Genomic DNA, 21,507 nt, shown 5'->3' with positions numbered 1-21,507 from the left:
AAAGTTCCCTCTGTATTCCATCTGAACCAAGAATGGGTGCTCCCAGCTTTCGGGAAGAATCCGGCAACATCAAAGCTGCACGAGCTGGATGTGGCAAGGACTCTCTGACATTACATTGAATTAACATGTTCTTTTCGTAAAGATCAACGTCTCTTTGTGATCCCTAAGGGTGCAAGAGGAGGAATTGCAGCATCAAAGACAACCTTAGCAAGTTGGATTGTACATCTCATTCACCGAACATATCGAGCTAGTTGTCTTCCGGTCCAAAATCAATCAATGCTCACTCAACGCGGGGAATGGCATCTTCCTGGGTGGCTTTAGCACGAGTCTCTCCAGAAACTATCTGTCGTGCGGCAAGTTGGTCATCTTTCACCACATTCATGATCCAGCCTCGCTTACTTCTTGCGACTTCTGGGAAAAAAAGCTTTGCAGTTGTCTGCTCTGTAATCACATTTAAAATGTTTTTGCAGCAACCCTCCATGTGAACGAGTTATTTACCATGTGTATGCTGCCATGAAGGCACCAGGAAAACTGAAAATTGAATACTTACCTTTCCGTAATTTTCCTTTCCTGGTGCCTGTCCATGGCAGCATACACCCTCCCTTTCTATAATCCTTAAATGTTTGAGTCTAGTTACAAGAATGGCTAATGAGGGGCTGACTCTTTCTTTTATAGAGTTAAAGTTGGTCCTGTGGGTTGGTTGGGGCGGAGTAATCAACCATGTGTATGCTGCCATGGATAGGCACCAAAAGAGGAAAATTACAGAAAGGTAAGTATTACATTTTAAATTTTTTACTGTCTCCATTAGCCCTTCAAATGATACATTTTGAAAAATGGGCACACACCCTAGCATATAACATATAATTTGACCCAACACCACAGCATCCCTTTTAAATGTGCAGGTTTAGATTCAGTGGCATACCAAGTGGGGGGCGGGCCACACACTGGGGGGGTGTCAGGCCGGCGCCCCCCCATCCGCAACTGAAGCGGTGACAGCGATGCAAGGCGGGTTTAGGCAGCGGTACAGCAACAGGCAGGTAAGAGCAGGGAGAGGCAGCGACGTTGCGGGGTGATACCACTCCACCAACCAAACATCCCCTTCTCTCGCGGCCACGGGCGGTCTGAGCAGTCCTGGATGTCACAGGCACAGCCGAGCAGAGTGAAGCCGCCTCCCCCTCCTCTCTGTTTATGTGTACACAGGGGGGGGGGGGGAGAGACCTGCTGTGTAATGTATAGGGGTCCAAAGGTGCAGGGTGCTGTGTAACGTAAAGTAGTCCAGAGGTGCAGGGTGCTGTGTAATGTAAAGGGGTCCAGTGATGCAGGGTGCTGTGTAATGTTAAGGGGTCCAGAGGTGCAGGGTGCTGTGTAATGTAAAGGGGTCCAGTGATGCAGGGTGCTGTGTAATGTTAAGGGGTCCAGAGATGCAGGGCGCTGTGTAATGTAAAGGGGTCCAGAAGTACAGCTGTGGAGAGGGGGAGCACAGTAGTGACAAAGAGATATTAGGGTATGCGGGGGGGGGGGGGGAACAGTGGGGTGTTTTAACATTTTAACGTGAAGGGGGTGCCAGATATAGGCTCTGCCCCGGGTGCCAAATGCTCTAGGTACGCCCCTGTTTAGATCTATTCTTCTCCATTAGTTCAATGGCAACAAGCTGACCTACAGGGATGCAAGTGATGTTTTCCTTCACACCGCTTTCTGCCTTCTTCAAAATGTAACAGTGTGAACTGTTCAGTTGCCAGCCAACACTGTTTCCCAGGAGGATTTAGATGGTAGAAATGTTAATTTTAGAATTGCAATCACCTAGTCATGCACCAGGTATGCATACCCTCCAAACGTACTAGATCCCACTGGACTGGCCTAGTGCAGGATTGGGCACAGAGATATGTTGCCAAACAGAGCCTGCATAGTTCCAGTGCTATTGCCATCAGGACAGCCAGAGACCTGGGACAAAGTGGGGATGATTTACTTAGGCCGGGTTCACATACTGTATGGGCGGCAGCGGTTTGCAGCCTGGGGTCCGGTGTGTTTCTGTTCAGCGGTTCTGGTGCAATTCAGGTCTGAATTTGCACCTGAACTAGACCCAAAAAAATGCACAGGACTCTTTTGGAATTCGCACCACGGCTGCCCCGGACATTTGTGAACTAGCTCTATCGAGAGGCGGTCACACTCGCGTGTCATGCAAATTGGATGCGGTAAAAATCGCATCCAATTGGCACATATGTAAACCCAGCTCAAAACTGATGTGGCTCTGCATAGAAACCAATCCACCTCCAATTTTTTTTTTTTTATTGGCAATGCTTAACTGAACATGCTGAAGTTAGAAGCTCTACTGGCTACCATTGACAGCTGCACCAAATTTTGCAGTGTTACAGTAAATCAAACCCACAGTGTCTCTGTTATGACCAGCGTGTGTATATTATACATTTTGGAGCGCTGCTTAGATTATTGAAATTTGATTGCTTTTAACAAGTTGCAAAAGTTTTTATAATCATTCACATGGTCTTATTAAGATATTGTCTTTGAAGTAGCTGCTACTTTAGGTGCAAACCAACAATTATTATATGTCGAGTGTGATTCTTGAACCTGTAGTGCTGAGGTGGGAGGAAATGAGTACCGCAATTTTATTTTTCTTATCTTGTATTTGAGATATATATATATATATATATATATATCCCCCCCCCCCAATCTTTAAAATAAAAAGGAATGGAGGCTCAAACAGTATACTGATAAGAGAAAAGGTGCTTTATTCTGGATGGAATGTAGTGTGAGCACAGATAAGAGGACGGAGCAGTCATGCTTGGGCCCCCCCCGACTCCATCAGCCCAGCAACGGGTGTACCCACCACATGTCAGTTTCCAAGATCCTACAGAGCTGAAAACTTTTTTTTTTTTTTTTTCAATTGTAACTTCCATTTAAAAACTTTATAGCAACAATACAAAACAATCTATATTTTCACAGGCCTCCAGGGTCTCTTCTTTGACTTTAATACTGCCTCAAATCATTTATTTTTTTAAACACAAATATAAAAGTATTTTTAAATAAACGTTAACATTTCCTGTAATAGCTAGCACTGGAAGAATGACCTTTGCGTTATTAAAAAGGCATGTTTAACTTTTATGTAAAGATTTGAAGTTATGTTAGATTATTCTAATATACTTTCTACTCCATGAAGCTGCTGCACATGCTCAGTGGATAGGAGGGAATGCAAGGGCCTACACCAACGGCGGAATGATAGCAAGGATGCACCCTGCTGAAAGAAAGCTGTTATGTAGGTGCTTTACACCAAACATGAATTGAAAATCCAGTAAAATCCAGTAAATGCCAAAAAACATTTTTGCTACAGATCTAGTCTAAAAAAAAAAAAAATAGGAAGTATGTATTAGTATTCATATATGGGATACATTCTTTATCATATTTGTTTTATATATTTTACAGAAGAATAAACCAAACACAAAATAGATTTCTGTTGGACAACTGAAAATTAGGACTTCTGCATTATAGATATTCTCTGGATTGCTATGCTGTTTAGCAACTACTACTCTATAGATATAGGAGGAAATTAGTAGGACTTGCAGCATCATCTCATATCCTATAAAGGGTTCGATATAGTCAGCAATACATTTCTCTCCCTTACAGCTAAGATGCCTATTGAAACAGGGGCAACAAGCACATCACTGTTATCTCTATACTGAAACCAACAGTTCCTCTAGCTCAGTGATGGTGAACCTTGTTTGTTGATGTTTTGGGAACTACATTTCCCATGATGCTCATGCACTCTGCAGTGTGGTTGATCATCATGGGAAATGTAGTTCCAAAATATCTGGAGTGCCAAGGTTCACCATCACTGCTCTAGGTCATAGGACTTCAGCGATAACCTAAACACAAAAGTCATCTTATTCCTAGACCTGGTACTCTCTAACCAAATCACTAGCATAAGGCTAGCTATACACATTTGCATGACCATTCTTGCAGTGAAAGTAGATGTACATTCTCCATTTCCCACATAAAGGGAAAAAAAAAAAACAACAAAAAAAATAAATAAAAACACACGACTACAGTATATCCTGTGCTTTGACTGTAAATCACTTGATTTTTAAACAGAAAATACCAAAATTTGTCCACTAGATCGAGCTAAACATGATAGGAAATTCCTATTCTCCTGTTAGTGGCCAAATGCAGTATTTTCCAATTAAAATCAACAATTTACAATCAAAAAGCACAGGATATAGGCTAACATCACTTTTTTGCCCCATTCACACATAACATGTACATGCACCTTTACTGGGTGAGAGGCTATGCAAATTCTTTCTAAAATCAACCCTGAAGATTTCTCTCTTTAAGCCTGTGGGCACAAAAAATAAAAAAATAAATAAAAAAAAGTTCCTCCATCCATGCTTAAACAGTGCGGATAAAGATATCTGCACTGCCAGCTATTGTATGTGAATTGTATTGTGTAATACCTGGATAGTGACTGTGTCTAATAGATGCAGTCACAGTTTTCCACCCAACTCAGTGGATTTTTAGATACATTTTTGTTAACTCAGGGGGTGCCAACAAGGACTCCCACGACTAAAATTTTGAGCTGTGAAGGGCTACCTTAACAATAAGTTTTGGGCTTCCTTCAGGGATAGGGCCATGAGGTTGATTTACTAAAAGGCATATGCTGTGCACTAGAAGTGCACTGCAAATGCAGTTTCTCTAGATCTGAGGGGAAGCTCTGCTGATTTCTATCATCCATCCATATGTGCAAGCAAAATCAATGTTTTATTTTCTTTGCATGTTCCCCTCAGATCTAGAGCAACTGCACTTACAGTGCCACTTTAGGGTGCACTTGCAGTGCACAGACTGTTTACCTTTAGTAAATCAAACCAATCCCAGTGTTCACTGCCAGAATCACAGCTGTTCATTATAATAGGTACGATTTTTCCTGAATGCAATTCACATTCCTAGTTGGAATTTCTTTTTACCTCTGATAAGAAAAAATTGACATCGTTTAAATGTACTCAATACTCTCAAAAACGATTGTCTATCTGACTTCACTAAACAATAGAAAATCTAACGAGCATTCCAAAAACGTACATTTCTGTTCAATCGTCAACTGGTGTATGGTCAGCTTAATAGGGCCGTGGATATCAGGTCAAACCAAACTAATGATTCAACAAAAAACTCAGAAAATTGGTTTGGCATTCCCGACCCACAGGCTAAACGTGCTGCTGTTGGTGCAGTGCAACTTTAAAAAAAAAAAAAAAAAAAAAAGTTGGACTTTTTTTTTTTTTTCCCCCGCATTTGCAATCTGCAATACATGGACTGCCTACACGCAGAATGCAGGTCGCACAAGTGTGAACCTAGCCTACCTGTTTCAAGAGACAAGTTAGCTACGAAAATAAATCTATGAAGTGTAGTGGCAATTAGTGATGAGTTAAGGTTCAGGCCAGACTCGCAGGAAACTTTCACATGATAGCAGGCTGCCGTCTCAATCATTGTCCATGTGGTCATGGGCCCGGTTATGGGCGGTTGCAGGGTGGGGAATTCACCAATCCCAGATAATTGGAGTGGCAGCCTTCCAGGGATTCAGCCTAGATCTTAGCTCATCACTAGTGGCAATACATAGTCTTCCTGAGAACTGTGGAATCTCTGTCCTTATAAGCATCAGTCAGAATCTCAAACTCCCCACTATGGAACTCATATGCTTTTCCGGATTCAGCCAATTCAATTCCTCAGCTGGGAAGGTCATCTCTCGTGACTTTTTACACAAGTGAAATTTCCTGTAGACCGGAATTAAATATTTAATTGGCATATCCTGTCTGGGAGATTAATGTGTTTGCTGTCGGTCAGGTATAGAACATTGCGCCTGAAAGCTAATGTAAAGCAGAGGTGACGGTACGTCTTCTTCTCGGTCAATATATTGATTGCAAACTCAAGGCTGTGCATCCTGTTTGTTCAGGATTTTGGTCAGGATTGAGTCATAGTAAGGACTGAACACCATTTTGTTATAGTTGACAAGGCGTGCAAATTTCACAGCCAGTTCTTCTAGTTCTTTCTGTATGGGGCCGAGGCCACCAGGCAGGGCAGGGCTGGATTTCTGGTTAGCCGCGGATAGGTAGCTCAACAAAAATGACTCAATCCTCGATTCTGAAAGAAGAAAATAATAATATAATAAATAGGAGGAGATGACTCGCAGGTCACAAGATGCCAAACATCTGAAACGCTGATTTATTTAGTAACCATCCACCACATGGATTCCCTGGAGGAGGGGGCATCTCATTACTAATGTTCAAATACAGCAAAGCTTCCCCCCCCATTAAGTTCTGCATAACATATGATAAGAGTTATCTGTCGGGTTTTCCTTCACTTCCTGTGTTGTCACCAAGACAGGAAGAAAGCAATATCTCTTTTGGGGGTACAGGCTGTAATAAGAGCATTTGTTAGGCTTCATGCACACGAGACGCAGATGCAAACGCTGCTGGACACATGTTGAAACCGGCGTTTAGAAACGCGCGTTTTGCCGCGATTTTTACCGCGATTTAGCGGCGTTTTACCGCGTTTGCGTCTAGAAGCGTTTAGTTAAGCTAACATCATAGACCCTCCCCAGCTCAAAAAAACAGTATTATTAACTATTTCAGCAATTTTGTGAGACCAGAGTGAGTAGCAGCAGCTGTGAGAGCTGCAGTGTATTTGTATTTAGCGTGTCACTTGCCACGGCACCTGCCACAAGTTGTGGATTGTCCACTTGCCACGTCACTTGCCACGTCATCTGCCACAAGTTGTGGATTGTCCAACTGCCACGTCACCTGCCACAAGTTGTGGATTGTCCACTTGCCACGTGACTTGCCACATCACCTGCCACGTCACTTGCCACGTCACCTGCCACAAGTTTTGGATTGTCCACTTGCCACAAGTTGGGGATTGTCCACTTGCCACATCACCTGCCACGTCACCTGCCACAAGTTGTGGATTGTCCACTTGCCACGTCACTTGCCACATCACCTGTCACGCACTTGCCACGAGTTGTGGATTGTCCACTTTCCACATCATCTGCCATGCCACCTGCCACAAGCTGTGGATTGTCCACTTGCCACGTCACCAGCCACATCACCTGCCACAAGTTGTGGATTGTCCACTTGCCACGTCACTTGCCACATCACCTGCCATGTCACTTGCCACATCACCTGCCACAAGTTGTGGATTGTCTACTTGCCACGTCACTTGCCACATCACCTGCCACGTCACTTGCCACAAGTTGTGGATTGTCCACTTGCCACATCACCTGCCACGTCACCTGCCACAAGTTGTGGATTGTCCACTTGCCACGTCACTTGCCACATCACCTGCCACGTCACTTGCCACGAGATGTGGATTGTCCACTTGCCACGTTACTTGCCACGTCACCTGCCACGTCACTTGCCACGTCACCTGCCACAAGTTGTGGATTGTCCACCTGCCACAAGTTATGGATTGTCCACTTGCCACGTCACCTGCCACAAGTTGGGGATTGTCCACATCACCTGCCACGTCACTTGCCACATCACCTGCCACAAGTTGTGGATTGTCCACTTGCCACGTCACTTGCCACATCACCTGCCACGTCACTTGCCACAAGATGTGGATTGTCCACTTTCCATGTCACCTGCCATGCCACCTGCCACAAGTTGTGGATTGTCCACTTGCCACGTCACCAGCCACATCACCTGCCACAAGTTGTGGATTTCCACGTGACTTTCCACATCACCTGCCACATCACTTGCCAAGTCACCTGTCACAAGTTGTGGATTGTCCACTTGCCACATCACTTGCCACCTGCCATGTCACTTGCCACAAGCTGTGGATTGTCCACTTGCCACGTCACTTGCCACGTCACCTGCCACAAGTTTTGGATTGTCCACTTGCCACGTCAGCTGCCACGTCACTTGCCACAAGATGTGGATTGTCCACTTGTCACATCACCTGCCACACCACTTGCCACGTCACCTGCCACAAGTTGTGGATTGTCCACTTGCCACATCACCTGCCACGTCACTTGCCACGAGATGTGGATTGTCCACTTGCCACGTCACTTGCCACATCACCTGCCACGTCACTTGCCACGTCACCTGCCACAAGTTTTGGATTGTCCACTTGCCACGTCACTTGCCACGTCAGCTGCCACGTCACTTGCCACAAGATGTGGATTGTCCACTTGTCACATCACCTGCCACATCACTTGCCACGTCACTTGCCACGAGAAGTGGATTGTCCACTTGCCACGTCACTTGCAACGTCACCTGCCACGTCACGTGCCACGTCACCTGCCACAAGTTGTGGATTGTCCACTTGTCACGTCACCTGCCACAAGTTGTGGATTGTCCACTTGCCACGTCACTTGCCACGTCACCTGCCACAAGTTGGGGATTGTCCACATCACCTGCCATGTCACTTGCCACATCACCTGCCACAAGTTGTGGATTGTCCACTTGCCACCTCACTTGCCACATCACCTGCCACGTCACTTGCCACAAGATGTGGATTGTCCACTTTCCATGTCACCTGCCATGCCACCTGCCACAAGTTGTGGATTGTCCACTTGCCACGTCACCAGCCACATCACCTGCCACAAGTTGTGGATTTCCACTTGCCACGTGACTTGCCACATCACCTGCCACATCACTTGCCACGTCACCTGTCACAAGTTGTGGATTGTCCACTTGCCACATCACTTGCCACCTGCCATGTCACTTGCCACAAGCTGTGGATTGTCCACTTGCCACGTCACCTGCCACGTCACTTGCCACGTCACCTGCCACAAGTTTTGGATTGTCCACTTGCCACGTCACTTGCCACGTCAGCTGCCACATCACTTGCCACAAGATGTGGATTGTCCACTTGTCACATCACCTGCCACATCACTTGCCACATCACCTGCCACGTCACCTGCCACAAGTTGTGGATTGTCCACTTGCCACGTCACTTGCCACATCACCTGCCACGTCACTTGCCACGTCACCTGCCACAAGTTGTGGATTGTCCACTTGCCACGTCACTTGCCACGTCACCTGCCACAAGTTGGGGATTGTCCACATCACCTGCCACGTCACTTGCCACATCACCTGCCACAAGTTGTGGATTGTCCACTTGCCACGTCACTTGCCACATCACCTGCCATGTCACTTGCCACAAGATGTGGATTGTCTACTTTCCATGTCACCTGCCATGCCACCTGCCACAAGTTGTGGATTGTCCACTTGCCACGTCACCAGCCACATCACCTGCCACAAGTTGTGGATTTCCACTTGCCACGTGACTTGCCACATCACCTGCCACATCACTTGCCACGTCACCTGTCACAAGTTGTGGATTGTCCACTTGCCACCTGCCATGTCACTTGCCACAAGCTGTGGATTGTCCACTTGCCACGTCACTTGCCACGTCACCTGCCACATCACCTGCCATGTCACCTGCCACGTCACCTGCCACAAGTTGTGGATTGTCCACTTGCCACGTCACTTGCCACATCACCTGCCACGTCACTTGCCACGAGATGTGGATTGTCCACTTGCCACGTCACCTGCCACGTCAGCTGCCACGTCACTTGCCACAAGATGTGGATTGTCCACTTGTCACATCACCTGCCACATCACTTGCCACATCACTTGCCACATCACCTGCCACGTCACCTGCCACAAGTTGTGGATTGTCCACTTGCCACGTCACTTGCCACATCACCTGCCACGTCACTTGCCACAAGATGTGGATTGTCCACTTTCCACGTCACCTGCCATGCCACCTGCCACAAGTTGTGGATTGTCCACTTGCCACATCACCAGCCACATCACCTGCCACAAGTTGTGGATTGTCCACTTGCCACACCACTTTCCACGTCACCTGCCACGTCACCTGCCACAAGATGTGGATTGTCCACTGGCCACGTCACCAGCCACATCACCTGCCACAAGTTGTGGATTGTCCACTTGCCACATCACTTTCCACGTCACCTGCCACGTCACCTGCCACAAGTTGTGGATTGTCCACTTGCCACGTCCCTTGCCACGTCCCCTGCCACAAGTGGATTGTCCACTTGCCACATCACTTGCCACATCACCTGCCACAAGTTGTGGATTGTCCACTTGCCACGTCACCTGACACAAGTTGTGGATTGTCCACTCGCCACGTCACTTGCCACATCCCCTGCCACAAGTGGATTGTCCACTTGCCACGTCACTTGCCACGTCCCCTGCCACAAGTGGATTGTCCACTTGCCACGTCACTTGCCACGTCACCTGCCACAAGTTATGGATTGTCCACTTGCCACGTCACATGCCAGTCACCTGCCACAAGTTGTTGATTTTTCACTTGCCGCGTCACCTGCCAGGTCACTTGCCACGTCACCTGCCACAAGTTGTGGATTGTCCACTTTCCACGTCACTTGCCACTTCACCTGCCATGTCACTTGCCACAAGTTGTGGATTGTCCACTTGCCACGTCACTTGCCACCTGCCATGTCACTTGCCACAAGTTGTGGATTGTCCACTTGCAATTGCAATTGTTTAAAATATTTTTCTAATGGTTTTTCATCATTTGCAATCATTTTTGAGATTTTTAATGTAAAAAAAAGGTCACCTTTAAAAACGCATATAAACGCAAACGTGGCTAAACGCGGTAGCGGCGTTTTGCCGCGTTTTGCGTCTGAAACGTGGAAATTTTTGCTTCTGAACGCATTTTTTTGCTTCTGGAAAAAACGAGATTAAAAGCAACTGCATAAAAACGGAAAAAAACGAGACTGTGTGCATGGACACATAGGATAACATTGAATGAGTTCAGGGGCAGTTGAAAAAACTGTCCAACTGCATCTGAACGCGCGTTTAACTGCGTCTCGTGTGCATGAGGCCTTAGAGTATAATAGAGAAGATGGACAATGATTTGCAAGTATTGTACACATACTAAACAGAGTCCTTTCTAAATTCTTCTCTCCTATGTCATAGGAAGAGCGCCAGGACACGCAAAGCATTCTGTCACTTCTGAGACAAACAAAAAAGAGATAATTTATTCTAATGATTGTAAAACCAAACAAATTACCTATTAATCGATATATCTTATTGGATGGAGATGCGGCAGTCCGAATCTGTCCTTTAAGAGATTCCCCTCTCTCTGGAGAGAAGGGAGTGGATCCATGCTGACTCAGGCACCTGGCCACTTCCACATTGATCTTCTCACTGACTGTGGCGAGAACTTCATCTGTACTCACACCTCTGGGCAGAGAAGAAAATACTTGTTAATAATTACCATATTAGTGGATATTATGAACTCACTAGCCCAGTGGTTCTCAACCACCAGGCCTTGGCCCATTCCCCCACAGCCTAGGCCTCCAGACAGCTGCAGATCCCTAATGCTGAGTATACATGTATCAAAATTCAGCTAGTTAGGCAGAAAGTAGACAAATTTAGATACTGGTGTACCCAAAGTCCTGCTGGAAAACTAGCCTTTTATTAGAGCTTGCAGCCAACGGGCAGGGAGATCCCTGCATCCACATTGCTTATGTGGATGCAGGGATCCATCAAGCAGCTGGTTGAATGAAAAAGTAACGGTCAGTGTATACATCGATTTACATTTTGCAGTGCCTCCCAGCTCCTATCGTGCCTCCCCAAGAACCCTCAGCCTTCACAGTGCCATTCAGCCTCTCACAGTGCAAAAAGCTCAAGGTTTTTTTACCTTCATGTATAAAAAGGTAAAAAAAAAAAAAAAAACTTCAGTGTACAGCTCCCCCCAGCCCTCCATAATACTTACCTGAGCTCCCTCCCAATCCTGCAAAGTGCACAAGAGCAGCAGCACTCCTGGGCCTCTTCCTCATTAGCTGAGACAGCAGCAAGAGCTATTGGCTCCCGCTACTGTCAATCACAGCCAATGAGGAGAGGGCAGGGCCGAGCCATGCTGTGTGTGAATGGAGTGATCCTGCTTGGATGCCCCCATACCAAGCTGCTTCCCTCCTGCCCACTCAGCAGGAGGGAGGGGTCTTAAAGCTGGTGGTGGACCCAAAAAGAGGCAGATTGGGGCTGCTCTGTGCAAAACCACTGAACTAAGTATGACGTGTTTGTTATTTAAAAAAGAAAAAAAAATGTGCCTTTAATAGCACTTCAAGCCTGCTGCAGAGCCTCCAGCCCTCCACAGTTCCCCCAACAGTGTTCCCTCAACCACCTCCAGAAACTTCATCCCCTACAGGGCCATTAAATGTGCTAGAGAGTCCCCTAACCCACTCAAAAACTTCCATCCCCCCCACCAGTGACACCCAGGCCCATACAGAGCCTTCCAACATTTCAATACACGTTGTGAGTATCACTTTATTTTTTACTATTAGGGTATGGAGGGTTTTGGAAGATTGTACCAGACCCTGATCTCAAAAATAGGCAGAATCACTGTAATAGACTTTTCACACAAAAATGAGAAAGCTGGCTATGCAGTATACAATCTCCTTTTGATCTATCATAACCTATGTCATGCAAGGGCCTGCCTGATCTGGCATCAATTGAATTGTTTAGGTACGTCCTCATATTACACGGTTACCCACTCACTGTCGGTCCTCCGGCACTTACCCCATCTAGGTGGTGGGCATCGGGTAGCGGTAGGCATTGGGCTCCTGTGTCTTGTCCTCCACCGTGTGTCTCCTTCCCTCCTCCTAGGCATCCAATAGGATCGCTTGTCCTTCAGCCAATCGGGTGATGGGTTTCAGACCCGCTTCCCCTGGCCGGGAGGAGGATCAGTGTTGCAACAGTGAATATTCCTTCACTATTGCAACACACCTGGGGGGGGGGCTCCAGATGCAATGCTCTGCATCTGAAGCCCGCCCCTGTTATCTGCCATAGGAATGCCTCTGAAATGCTCATGTCATCCAAATTTTTTTTTTTTAAATCCCAATAAATTGATAAGTGTACTTACGGAGTTCCCACTCCCTCTAGCAAAAGCCCGATAAGACTCTTCATCTGCTCTGTAAAGCCTGGAAGGCCCGAGACGACTGGACCAGAAGCGTTCTGTGTTATAAGCAGCAAAGTCCCCAGCAAGGTGAGCTTCAACAATTCCAGCTTCATCTCCTGAAATCGGATCTGGTCCATCACAACAGTCTATGGGGAGGAAACATGTCACTCCAAAAATTAAAGCAAGTAACTAGGGACCTAGAGGTCCTTCCAGAAACATCATAATCAAGAAATAATATCGTACTTTAGCTTAAAGTGGACCTTTCAGCATTTTTACAAAATGTTAATGACCTCATTCCCGACATGTCACAATTTACAAAAGGAGTATAGTCACCCACAAAATCTGTACCTAACCACAATCAAAATCAATCCTTGAGCAACCCGCATAGGACGTCTTCAGTCTGCTGCAGGCAGGAGGTAGCATTTCCTCAATTTACTCTCCACTGGTGATCAGTAACTTTGTAGTGAGTCAAAACGTGAAAAGCTGCAGCATGGGCTGATCTGTGTCAGACATAGGAGCATAGGCCTAGTTCTTTTACAGAATGGGTTTCATTTACATTGGTGATACGAATGACAGGGCCACTTTAAAGCAGAGCTAAAAATGCAAATGCTAGTGGGCAGTAGTGTGTATAGAATGCCTGCAGGGCATGTGAAAAACTGAAGTAGAGGGTGCCCGTTGGCAAAATCAGTAGATTCTGAACACAGTCAGTGGTCTGAACATATGGTGTGCAACCAGCAGAAGCTGTTAGATTTGTAACATGTACAAATCATTGGCCAGTACTGCCGTTGTTCACATGTAGTGCTCATTTGAGCGAATATATCCTCCAACCAAAGCGTTGCTGTGTCCACTGTTGACATTTAGCCGCCTCTGAACACAGCCACCTATCTGCATCCCATATGAATATAGCCTACTATTTTCTATACCGCTATGGGTCCGTTGACACTGGCTTAAAAAAAAAAAAAAAAAAAAAAAAAAAAAAACACACCATGGCTCTTAGAAGACATTTTTTTATATAAATATAAAGAATTTAATTCATTTATTTTTGCTACTAGAAGCAGAATGTTACCCTATGCATCCATGCATATTAGGTAGTCTAGAGGCATTTTTTAAAAGGAGGTTGTAAGCCAAAAAAAAATAAAAATAAAAAAAAAAAAAAAAAAGGAAGAAGACCTCCGGGCTGATGTCAGAGGGAAATCTCCGCCCCGCCCGCTGTAGTCCTTAGATCGGGGGAGGGGAGTGGTGGAAGGTCACATGACCGCACAGCAGCTCTCTGAAATTTTATATTTAGCAGCACGATTATATAAAAAAAAAAAAAAAAAACACTTTAAGCTCAGCGTTTTGAGGCAGAAAAAAAAAAACAAAAAAAAAAAAAAAAAAAAAAACCACACCTTTGGTTTGCATTTTTTAAGAGCATTTTTCTTGCACTAAATGCTCCTAAGTGCCGATGCCCGGCTTTTTTTCCCCCTAAAGTTTTGATGTATAAAACTTATAAAAGCGAACATTCCTAAACACTGGCACAAAAACGAGGAAACTGGCGTTTTCTTTAAGCCAGGGTGCATAGACTCAAAAAGTACTGAAAACAAGAGGTCAACATCACAGCCATGCAACCAACATTTCCAGAAGGAGTTTAGCAATAGCACCCTTTGTATCTTAGGCGGCTTTCACACCGAGCCGCCCCGGGCTTCAGCGGTAAAGCAGTGCTATCTGCCTGCAAAACGCCGCCGGTATCGCAGCGCTGCCCCATTGATTTCAACAGGGAGCAGTGGTGAGTTCACAGCTCCAAAGAAGCTGCTGGCAGAACTTTTTGTGATGCCCTGCCAGCGCACCGCTCCCTCGGGCTTTCACACTGAAGCGAATGGTGCCGCTTTTTTCAGGCGCTATTTTTAGCAATGTAGCGCCTGAAAAACACTGGCAGTGTAAAAGGGGTCTTAATCAGCAGGAGGTTCCCGTCGGCATAAAATATACATGGAGCAGCACAGTGGGTGGGCCTTAACTCCAGTGGCACTCATGTGGCTACTGTGACAGCCAATCACAGTGATCACATAATCAGGAACTTCAACTCCAGGTGTTAGAAGCGAGGGGTTAAGGATCCCTGGTAAATATTAGCAGTGAAGGTTGCAACGTCCTTTAACTACTTCAGCCCCGGACCATTTTGCTGGTCAAAGACCAGACCACTTTTTGTGATTCGGCACTACGTCGCTTTAACTGACAATTGCGCGGTCATGCGACATGGCTCCCAAACAAAATTGGCGTCCTTTTTTTCCCACAAATAGAGCTTTCTTTTGGTGGTATTTGATCACCCCTGCGGTTTTTATTTTTTGCGCTATAAACAAAAATAGAGCCACAATTTTGAAAAAAAAAAAAAAAAAAAAACGCATTATTTTGTACTTTTTGTTATAATAAATATCCCACAAAAATATATAAAAAATTAATTTTTTTCCCTCAGTTTAGGCCGATACGTATTCTTCTACATATTTTTGGTAAAAAAAAATCAAAAAAAAAAAAAAAAAAAAATCGCAATAAGCGTTTGGTTGGTTTGCACAAAATGTATAGCGTTTACAAAATAGGGGATAGTTTTATGGCATTTTTATTAATATTTTTTTTTTTTTACTAGTAATGGCGGCGATCAGTGATTTTTATTGTGACTGCAACATTATGGCGGACACATCGGGCATTTTTGGCACATTTTTGGGACCATTGTCATTTATACAGCAATCACTGCTATATAAATGCAGCGATTCCTGTGTAAATGACACTGGCAGTGAAGGGGTTAACCAGTGGGTGGCAGTGTAGGGGTTAAGTGTTCCTAGGGGTGTGTTACTAACTGTGGGGGGCTGGGCTTTCATTTAGTGAACACTGATCTCTGCTCCGATCACATGGAACAGAGATCAGCGTCACTAGTTGCTAGGCAGAACGGGGAAATGCTGTTTACAACGGCATTTCTCCGTTCAGCTGCCCCGTGAGACGATCACGAGTATGCTCGCGGCGATAGAGTCTGCGGGACCCACGACCCTGACTCACGGGGGTCCTGACCGGCGCGCTCGCGATGGCAGGGCGCCAAATTTAAAAGGGACGCACAGGTACGCCCATTTGCCTGCCCTGTGCCATTCTGCCGACGTACATCGGTGTGCGCCGGTCGGGAACCGGTTAAAAAATACACTACATTACCAAAAGTATTGGGACACTTGCCTTTACACGCACATGAACTTTAGTGCCATCCCAGTCTTAGTCTGTAGGGTTCAATATGGAGTTGGCCCAACCTTTGCAGCTATAACAGCTTCAACTCTTCTGGGAAGGCTGTCCACAAGAGTTGAAGAAGGGTTGAAGCTGTTCTAGCTGCAAAGGTTGAGTCAACTCAATATTAAATCCTACAGACTAAGATGCCATTAAAGTTCATGTGTGTGTAAAGGCAGGCATCCCAATACTTTTGGTAGTATACCATGTTATAGAAATCCTTATAATCCCTGACTCCTTTTCCCCAAATAGTATGCAATCTGTCTGCAAGCATTGGTAAGTAATTTGTACCTCTGGGAAAGGTCTCTGTTCATGATCCCACGTGAGAAGCTTCAGGTAGGCATGATTTAACACAGAGACAGAACAAGAGGATTCAGAAGAAGCTCCATCGGAATCCTTGGAGTTCAGGTCACTGGCTGTTTCCTCAAGCCAGTTGGTTACATAACACAGAGAATCTGAAAATAGAAGGGGACATAACATTACAAACAGCATTTAATAAGAAAGGATAAAAGATCAAAGACACTGGAGGGAGTCGAGGTCTCCAGCTGTAAAAAAAAAAAAAAAATAGGTCAGGTTCAAAACTGTAGAGTGTAAACTGCACCATCCCTCTTACGCTAAAGGGGAACAAAAGCCAAACCTTTTTTTTCACCAATTTGGATAGAGTAAGTGAGGGTTATTACCCCTGTCAGTTGTTTGCCATCTGTGTGGGAGATTTCCCTTCACTTGCTGTCCCATAGCCAAGACAGGAAATTAGAGGAAATCTTTCAAAGTGAGGGAATTTCTGGTTGTCACCTAGTGTCTCCATTGGATGATTAAAAAAAACAAAAAAACATTTATACTCAATTAGGTGTCCGATCCTGCATTTATCCCCCGCCGGCTCTGCTGTGGGAACTGAGCAATCAAACAGTTAAATCGCTCAGTTCTCCCCCTATACTCAGGAGAAAGCCAGGCTTGTCAGTCACCAGCTCTCCCTGCTCTCCCTTCCAGCGCTCACTGGAGAGCTGGGCTGTGGAGGGAGTGGGAGGGGCTGGCTCAGGCTTTCAACGGATTGCTGAGAGGCTAAGCTGGGTGCCAGTCCAACTATCTGGGCGGATACCGAACATATTCAGATTACTTTAATAATCCCAAAAGGAAAAACAATTACTGAAATGGTTGGGATCTTTCCCAAGCCTGGACCGGCTCTGTGACATCAGCCGTCAGCAGGCTTTAGCCCACTGTCGGCTGAAAGCAGGTCACAGGAGTGCAGAATAAACTGTGATCCATAGAAGTAAAGCCAAGATAGCTTTGGCCATACTTCTTTAATTATAATTAAAGAGGAGCTCCACTAAAAAGAGGTAGTTCCACTTTAAGTACTCCTCCCCTGCCACATTTGGCATGTCATTTTTTTTTGGGGGGGGGGGGGGGGGGCGGAGCAGGTACCTAGTTTTGATAGGTACTCGCTCCCACTTCCACTCAGATCGCCTAGGGGAGCTGAACCAAAAGTTCTTTCCCCCTCCCTCCAGTCTTCTGGGACATGTCACAGGTCCCAGGAGATTGCGGAACCATTTAGGAGGTGAAGTGTGACTTGCACATGCGCAGCGGGCAACCAGCTGTGAAGCTGAAGCTTTCACAGCTGGCTGCCCACAATTGAAATGTGGAGGAGGGAAGACTGGGAGAAGAAATGGCTTGGGTGAGAACATCTCTGGATCCTGGGACAGGTGAGTGTCTGTTTATTAAAAGTCAGCAGCTACAGTTTTTGTAGCTGCTGACTTTTAATGAACACAAGAACGGCTGGAGCTCCTCTTTAAAATATCACACCTTCACTTGTTCATTTTTATTGTATTATGGCTTTCCCATTACAGCAACGTGCTGCAAAGTAGTGGTCATCAACCAGGGCCTACTAACAGGACAGGTTTATGTATTACCTTGGGAAGATGCAGACTAGAATACTGCAATCACTGAGCAGCAAATTATATCACCTGTGATGTATTTCAGTTATCTTGCAAACCCGGCCTGTTAGTGGGCCCTGAGGACAGGGTTGATGACCACTGCTGTAAAGCATGGGACCTAATCAGATTATTAGTTACTGAACAATAAGTTATGATTGGCTGCTAAGAATTACTGCACTTTTGGGCTTCCATAAAAGGTGGATGTATTGGCGTATACTGGTAGTAGGACTGACATTTTCTTTACCAGCTGGAAGAAATCTGATATGACTTCCAGACATTGTGGGGGAACTCTTATTCCTGCTATTGCCCGGCCCTCGTCTCTTCCCCTTTCCCCTTCCAGCCACATGGACAGCATAGTGCTCAGTGGTTAGCACGGTCTTGCAGCTCTGGGCTAAAATTTGCTGTCAAATCAGTGGCTGGTGAGACTTTTGCTGGACATCACACTGGTAAAATACTATTAACATTTTACCCTTAATAAAAGGTCCATATACATGTTTTTAAATTTCAAGCACTTCAAGATGAAAGGAGTTGTTTTTGGACCCCCTCTAGTGCACTGGCTTCTTCTGTTTGATTTTCTGACTGTTTACTGGATCAATATTGTATTTGGATTTCTGTGTAGTAATCTGTAGTGTAGCACTTCAATCTTAGAATTTACATTTTGCGCTAAAAACCAAGGAAACCGTGGGAATCTTCTGGGTGTAGAAGGTGCCAGACCAGTAACTAGACAACCTGTGCAAATGTCATTACAAGACAGCAATGCCAATAGAACAATCCCAGGCTTCAACACCATTGATCCACTTTAATAAGTAACAAAGGGTAAAGCCAGCCATAGACCGTGCACTTTTCTTTCCTACAACCATTTGCTTGATTCCTCCATCAACACAGTCTCACCTGGTCCCTTCTGAACTGGCCAAGATTCAAACTGTCTATGGCTGGCTTTAAAGGTTTTGATTCACTTCAATCACTGTCCATAATCCCCCATACCCTCATTAGGATTCTTTCACTTGCAGTTCTTCATCCAATGTCAATCACTCCAGTCACATCCTCACTTCCCCTCAATTCCTTTCTAAATATATGGTTTACCCAATTCATCTACCTTATTCCATCCAGACTCCAGCCTATTGATTTGTTAGTCCCCCCCAGTCGCCATGGGAGACTCCCTTCACTTGGTGACGCCTTGTGCCGTGTGCTTGCCAGGATGTGGGTAAGCAGTTTCGCTTTTGCCCCTGTACAATATAAGCATATTGTTTGACCGATATATTGCTTTAAATATTGTTACTCTTTATGTCTGTGATTAATTATATTGTCATTGATTATTTGTTAATCAAATTACAGATAGCCTCCTGATGAAGCAGCTTTAGTCCACGAAACTAGTTGAGATGTTATCCGTGATCAACTATCCCACTGTGATCTTCCCCGTTTGGGGACTCTTATCTTGGTGATATATAATGGATTGTTACCCATGCGTTTAACCTGTAACTGATTTTTTTTCATTATGTGTTATGCATTAGTAAACTTTTGTACTATTTTACGCATTTGTTCATACATTTGAGTTTTCCCTTACTACATTGTACCAAGATAGTCCATTTGCTCCTCCCTATTTTTGGGGAGACCCGATTGGGGACCAGGCTCCCGATTCCTTTATCTATAAAGTTTTGGACGACGGTACAACTCCTTTCTCCCTATACACTCTACTCGTTGTTACCGATTTTAGAGGCTACCCTTATTTTTCCTGGCTTTAAAGGTGTAGAGAATGGGCTTCTTGCTCTGTATGGTTATTAGGACAGGTTGACTAACATTGTTCAATAAAGCCAGCCATAGACTATTCAAATCACGGCTGGTTCAGAAGGATTTTCCGTCAACTTTGTGCAACCGTGTGTATGCAAGACAAGTTTGGGCCAAAATCCGTCGGAAAAAATCTGACTGATTTTGTCGTCGAAATGCTCGACCGTGTGTACAGGGCATTACAATTTAGTCAGCCATTCATAACCAATAGTTCAAAGTCATATCTTGAAAACAGTTTTCCTGAAACTTTGCTCGCTGATGGCTTATTAAACATTTATTTCAGTGACTTGAAGTACTGGCAACTCCTTATAAACCTGTTCCATGAAATATACATACATTACTGCATGAACACTGCAGAGTCTCACACTAAAGATAATGGGCCCATTCTCCTAAGAACATGATCTTTTTGTTTTCCGGGTTCTGGATAAGACTGAATAGGATTGTTCTATAATTATGCTGTAATTATGAATGAAAAAAAACACTGTATAAAGTTCAGATTGTTCCCGTTAAGAACTTGCTGAGGATACTTTTCTTTAATAAAATGGTTGTTACTTGCACAGTTTTAAATTACATTATTAAATAATAAGATCAACAATAACAACTACATAATACAAACATTAACTTAAAAAATAGTAAGTTACATAAGGTTGAAGAAAAAGACAAGTCCATCGATTTCAACCAATATAAAAAAATAAAAATAAAATATATGAATGTAAAACCTCCATATACAGAACCTTATAGCCACAGCTGATCCAGAGTTGGGCAAAAAAAAAAAAAAAGAAAACAAAAAAAACAAACCTGAAAAAGCACAATCTAATTTAAAGAAATTCCATCCTGATCCGTGAGATTGCAATCAATTGTTCTCCGGATCAATCATCTCTAGTGTTATTAATCATACATTTTAATATCTAGTAGTACATTCTGTGCATTTAGGAATGCATTCAAAAAAAATTTCAATTGATCTGCCCAGAACTAGTAGCCATTTCACATTTTCACAGCTCTGTCTAAGGTTAAACCACCTATTTTTCCTACTTTTCCTTTTCAATGACCTTCAAGTGAAGAAGAACTCTACACCAAGTTCACTTATATATGTATACATCATGATCATATCTCCCCTAATCACCTCTTCTCAAGGAAGGATAAGCTAATCTTTCCCCCTAGCTGAGCTCCTCCATGCCTCTTATCAGTTGGGTTGCCCTTCCCTGTACTTTCTCCAGTTCCCCGATATCCTTTTTTTGTGATTTGACTGAACTGTATGGTTCAGGTCTTACTAATGGATTTGTACAGGAGCAGATTATGTATCCATCTCTGGAGTCTATACCTCTCAATGCAAGAAAGTGTTTCATAGCATTGGAGGCTGCAGTTTGGCATTGTAAGGCCCCTTTCACAAGGCCGTTCCAATCAGGTCCGCCTGTCAGTTTTTCAGGTCGATCTGATTGGACGGTCCATTCACCCCTATGGACTGGTGGGTGTAAACCAGCTTCTGTCCATTTCCATCCGCCTACCTCCAATCTGATCCGGTCAGCTATAAAATGTAAGGGGATCCATCCGACTCCATCTAGGCCAGGGGTCTCAAACTGGCGGCCCTCCAGCTGTCGCAGAACTACAAGTCCCATCACTC

At 44.7% G+C, this 21,507-nt stretch overlaps 1 protein-coding gene across 1 annotated transcript in view; it reads right to left on the bottom strand.

Moving 5' to 3' along the window:
• Positions 1–2,721: 2,721 nt before the first annotated feature.
• The window catches only part of TCP11L1 (t-complex 11 like 1), a 54,457-nt gene continuing 35,671 nt past the window's right edge, over positions 2,722–21,507 (bottom strand). The window contains exons 7-10 of the mRNA XM_077460903.1: positions 16,465–16,628; positions 12,904–13,085; positions 11,050–11,222; positions 2,722–6,132 (exon numbers count right to left, since the gene is read on the bottom strand). Of these exons, the coding sequence (XP_077317029.1) occupies positions 5,918–6,132; positions 11,050–11,222; positions 12,904–13,085; positions 16,465–16,628 (734 nt within the window). The 3' untranslated portion in view covers positions 2,722–5,917. The remainder of the gene's footprint in view (positions 6,133–11,049; positions 11,223–12,903; positions 13,086–16,464; positions 16,629–21,507) is intronic.

The sequence above is a fragment of the Lithobates pipiens genome, unplaced genomic scaffold (assembly GCF_037356315.1).
Source record: "Lithobates pipiens isolate NorthernLeopardFrog02 unplaced genomic scaffold, aLitPip1_a1.2 Scaffold_10, whole genome shotgun sequence".
Taxonomy (NCBI): domain Eukaryota; kingdom Metazoa; phylum Chordata; class Amphibia; order Anura; family Ranidae; genus Lithobates; species Lithobates pipiens.
The sequence above is the reverse complement of the archived record's forward strand: the minus strand, read 5'-3'. Positions and strand labels throughout refer to the sequence as shown.